A 3,805-nucleotide genomic window follows, 5' to 3' on the forward strand; every position below is an offset into this window, starting at 1 on the left:
GTTTTTCAAATGTAAAGAAAATTAACCCTGTTGGGGAAACTCTTTTGTGTTCAGTGAATCATTCCCTTCACTTTAGGGTTTTCCTAAGCCTGGGATCTGACCCACCAGTTAGGAGTTTCCGTTATTCTCTTCCCTTCAGATGTTTGTGCACTTCCAGTGCAATATAAAAGCAGGCATAGGTCAATGTTCAAGATGGCTTTGTAAGAGAAGGACACTGATTCTCTAGCCAGTGTCTTGCTACTAGCTAATAAGTTCTATAGAGCTGTCTCACAGCAGGGTACAACATTTCTCACCCAGGCTATTCCGGAAGAAAACACTATCCAAACCCTGTGCACTGACATCCTGCAATGTCTGGACACCTCAGTCACTGGAATGACCCAAGTAAGTGACCTGCTGCTACTGCTTTTTGAAATAGGGACGTTCTTCCTTACTTTCCTTGTACCTCCCCACAAGGAAGCTTTTTGCTCAGTCAGCATAATGGAGGAACAGCATGTCAAATCCATGTCAGGGATGTGACCCCTTCATCATGGAGTAAGTGGTTCACATTAGAGAAAAGATAGAAAGCAACTGAACTGGAAGGAATCATGTTGCAGAGATCTTCTCTTCATTCTTTCCACTGTCTGAGTGCAACTGCCCCTTAGGTCCCCCATGAATACTTCTGACATTTAGATTTGGTGATCCTGGATTTGAACAAATGCTGGGGCTGGGACTGTGCCTTATATAGGTCTGTAAAGTTCTGGGTGAGTTGATGGTGCCATCTAAATAGCTCCATAATGCTCTAATGCAGGGAAAGAGGATTCATCTCTGGGTGAGAGCCAAATTGCTCACCAAAGAAGGCAGAGTATTTAAAAGACAGAGTGAGGGGGCATTGGACAGGTGGAGTGAGATGATGGGGAGAGAGAGATGAGGTGATAGGTAAGGGAAGGGTCAGTGATGAATAAAAGGAGAAGCTACATGAGAGGGAGGGATTCCGACAGCAGGATACTGGAGGTGGGGGGATGGAAATAGCTGCATACTGAACAGTCTTGCTCTTCTCTGCAGGTGTTATGGCCAAGGCTTCTCGAATATGTGGTGCCAGCTCAGTACACTGGTACTTTGAAGCCTCTCTGCAGATGCCTTAGGGAGCTGGCTGAGAAAAAGCAGCAGGAAGGAGAAGAAGCTGCTTGCCTCGACTACGGTGGACCAGGTTTATAACAGAAACTTTCATTTATTCTCTCCAGGCACACTACGCAATGAACAGGTTCAGTCTGCTCCAGTTCTCTCCTCTGCAATGAGAAGGCTAAAATGAGGAATGGTCTTGTGATTACAACATGGCCATGGGAGGGAGCTAGGAAATGTGGGTTCTGTTCCCAGCTTGCCACCAAAATTCTGATGTGACCTTGGGGAAATCACTTGATCTTTCTCTCTCAGCTTCCCCACTTGTGAAATGAAGGAGTAATTAATGCCAACCTCATAGAGGTGCTGTGAGACGGAATTCATTCATGTCTGTAAAGCATTTTGAGAAGCTCAGACTGAAAGCACTATGGAAATGCAAATTATGATCAGTTGCATTCAACATTGGTGGACATGTTGGAAATGACTAGGTGAATAACATCAGCAGGACTCTCTGAAAGTCTGGCAGAATTAATGATATTCTCTTTCTTTCCCTAGTGAAACTCCCTACACCCCAGGGGCTGCTGGCACGACTCCTGGTGAGTAGACCATGAGACTAGGTTTTCTGCGGAATGTGAAGTGGGACAGTTAACTATAAAAATGGGTTTTCTAGCTAGATGCTTGTAGACAGGCTGAGGAATGTGTATGATTGGATGTCTCTGTCTCTGCCCTCTCCTGAGACACACTGTTCTGCATCCTCATACTAGCTAGAATGCTTTTTTCTTCAGGAAGGTACTGCAGTAGAATCAACAACTCTATTGTATGGTCTCCACAGTGAGAGAGTCTGAACTATTCCCTCCTTCAGGAACACACTGGTATTGTGCTGACCAAACTTAGCCTGTTCTTTCTCTCTCATTGACAGGTAGTGGCCTCGTCCCCTTATGCAGGAGAAGGACACGGATGTGCTGCCTTGCAGTTACTACAGGCCCTGCACCAAAATATCCATGCAGCAGTGGGTGAGATGTGGGTAGTAAAGATCCCATCTCTGCTGCAGTACATTGAAGGTAAAGTGCTAGTTAGGAGGAGTGCGGTCCATGGAGCATAGAAGGGAAGCCAGAAAATGCAGCTTCGTATTGACACGTGTTGTGCCATTCCTGTTGCAATATGTGGGAACAGTGGGGAATTGAAATTGGGCTTCTAGGCCCTCACTTTTCCTTCATCTGGATAACTGTGAACCACTGGGGTAAATCTAGAGTTAAACCACTGAAGCCAATTCAATCCGGGCAGAATCAGGCCCGGAAGGTTTCAGCTGAATGGAAATTTTACAGCAGTTCCCCCCACACCTTTGCTAGGTTAATGTTTGGGAAGGTGAATTACGCATGAAGCTGGAGGTTAGTGAAATATTTTGGGGTTCCATATATAGTCTGATTTTGCAAACTGAATGTTTCTGAAAATTAAACCCCATGTTTACTTTCAAGGGTGATTCAATTAAAAAACCCAGAGTTTTCCTTTCTTTAAGGTAACCTGAGCCATAAAAGCTAGGTTGGCCAAGTGGGTGCCCTATGTAGAATCTAGGTATTGTGGGCCTAATAATGTCTTTCAGCAATTTTACGGTGGTATGAATCTATTGACCTCCTCAGTCAGTGTAGGCTGCGTCTACACTATGGGGTTATGCCAGCAGAGCTCCAATGACATGGTTGTGCCATTGTAGTCTCTGTGGAGTATGACAGACCCTACGTGGAGCACAAACCCTATAGGTTTCTGATGAAGGTCGGACCCCACAATGTTCAAGTGGGTTTGATAGTCAAAAAAAGATTTAAAAAATGAGCTGTATCTTCCCTAGTTGTTGTTGCTGTACAGAGTCCCCAGTACTGCCTTGTGCCGACATTAAAGAAGGGTAGGTTAGAGCTGGACATTCAGAAACAGGGCCAGATTCTCAGCTGATGTAAATCAGTATAATTCCATTGACTTCAGTGAAGCTACACCGATTTACATCAAGTTAGGATCAAGTCCAGACTCTCTTATTATGCAGGAAAAGTTTATATTCACATTAAACCCAGTCTTCTGATGTGCTGAACCGTTTTCTGAGATGCTAAGTACCCTCAGCTCCCATTAAAGTCAAAAGGAATTGGGAGTGCTCAGCATCTCACTCCTGGTGGGTTGACTGACCCTGAATAAAAATGCCAGCAGGTTACATAATATGATACTTTCTGTTGGTCCAGCAAAGAACGTTGGCGTAGGTCCCATTTAGCTTTGAAAGCCCAGGTATGTTACAGCTTGGCAGAGCAGGGGTTTTTGAAGGACTGATTGCAAAGGAGATTCCTGGGACGAGTCTTCTTGCTAACCTAGCTGACATCATGTTTTGCCTCCTGCTTCATAGGAAACACAGAGAATTCCCTGGACCACGCGCGGTGGGAGCACATGCTGCTTCAGGTACAAGATGGCTTTCAGCTGTATTGTCATAGCCCTCCCTCCCCCCTCCAAATGTATCAGCTGGGGAAAATATTAATGATAAACTATTCATTATAAGCAGAGCTGGTCAAACCATTTCATTTTGTTCAGTGAAAACTGGCCTTTTTTATTTTCATGGGACATTTTCAATTTTTTTTTTCACAAAACAAAACCCAACCCAACCGGAAAATGTTCAGTTGAAACTGAAGTTGATTTTTTGGGGTTTTTTCATTTGCTTTCCTGTTTGTCTCCTTCCCCCTGC

The 3,805-nt window shown here is 44.5% G+C and overlaps 1 protein-coding gene across 1 annotated transcript; it reads left to right on the top strand.

Moving 5' to 3' along the window:
* Positions 1-288: 288 nt before the first annotated feature.
* On the top strand, positions 289-2,279 carry LOC120391417 (maestro heat-like repeat-containing protein family member 1). The gene is made up of 4 exons (XM_039515094.1): positions 289-381; positions 1,042-1,186; positions 1,651-1,691; positions 2,015-2,279. Exons 1-4 carry the CDS (start codon positions 373-375, stop codon positions 2,195-2,197), a joined length of 378 nt encoding a protein of 125 aa, XP_039371028.1. The 5' UTR covers positions 289-372; the 3' UTR covers positions 2,198-2,279.
* The last annotated feature ends 1,526 nt before the right edge of the window (positions 2,280-3,805 follow it).

Source organism: Mauremys reevesii, linkage group 25 (assembly GCF_016161935.1).
Source record: "Mauremys reevesii isolate NIE-2019 linkage group 25, ASM1616193v1, whole genome shotgun sequence".
NCBI classification, from domain to species: Eukaryota; Metazoa; Chordata; order Testudines; family Geoemydidae; genus Mauremys; species Mauremys reevesii.

What these genes read in the sequence shown, in the direction of transcription:
- LOC120391417 (XM_039515094.1), top strand. An exon ending in CCTCGACTACGGTGGACCAG is followed by an intron (nt 1,187 to 1,650) that starts GTTTATAACAGA and finishes TTCTTTCCCTAG; the next exon opens with TGAAACTCCCTACACCCCAG. An exon ending in GGCTGCTGGCACGACTCCTG is followed by an intron (nt 1,692 to 2,014) that starts GTGAGTAGACCA and finishes TCTCATTGACAG; the next exon opens with GTAGTGGCCTCGTCCCCTTA.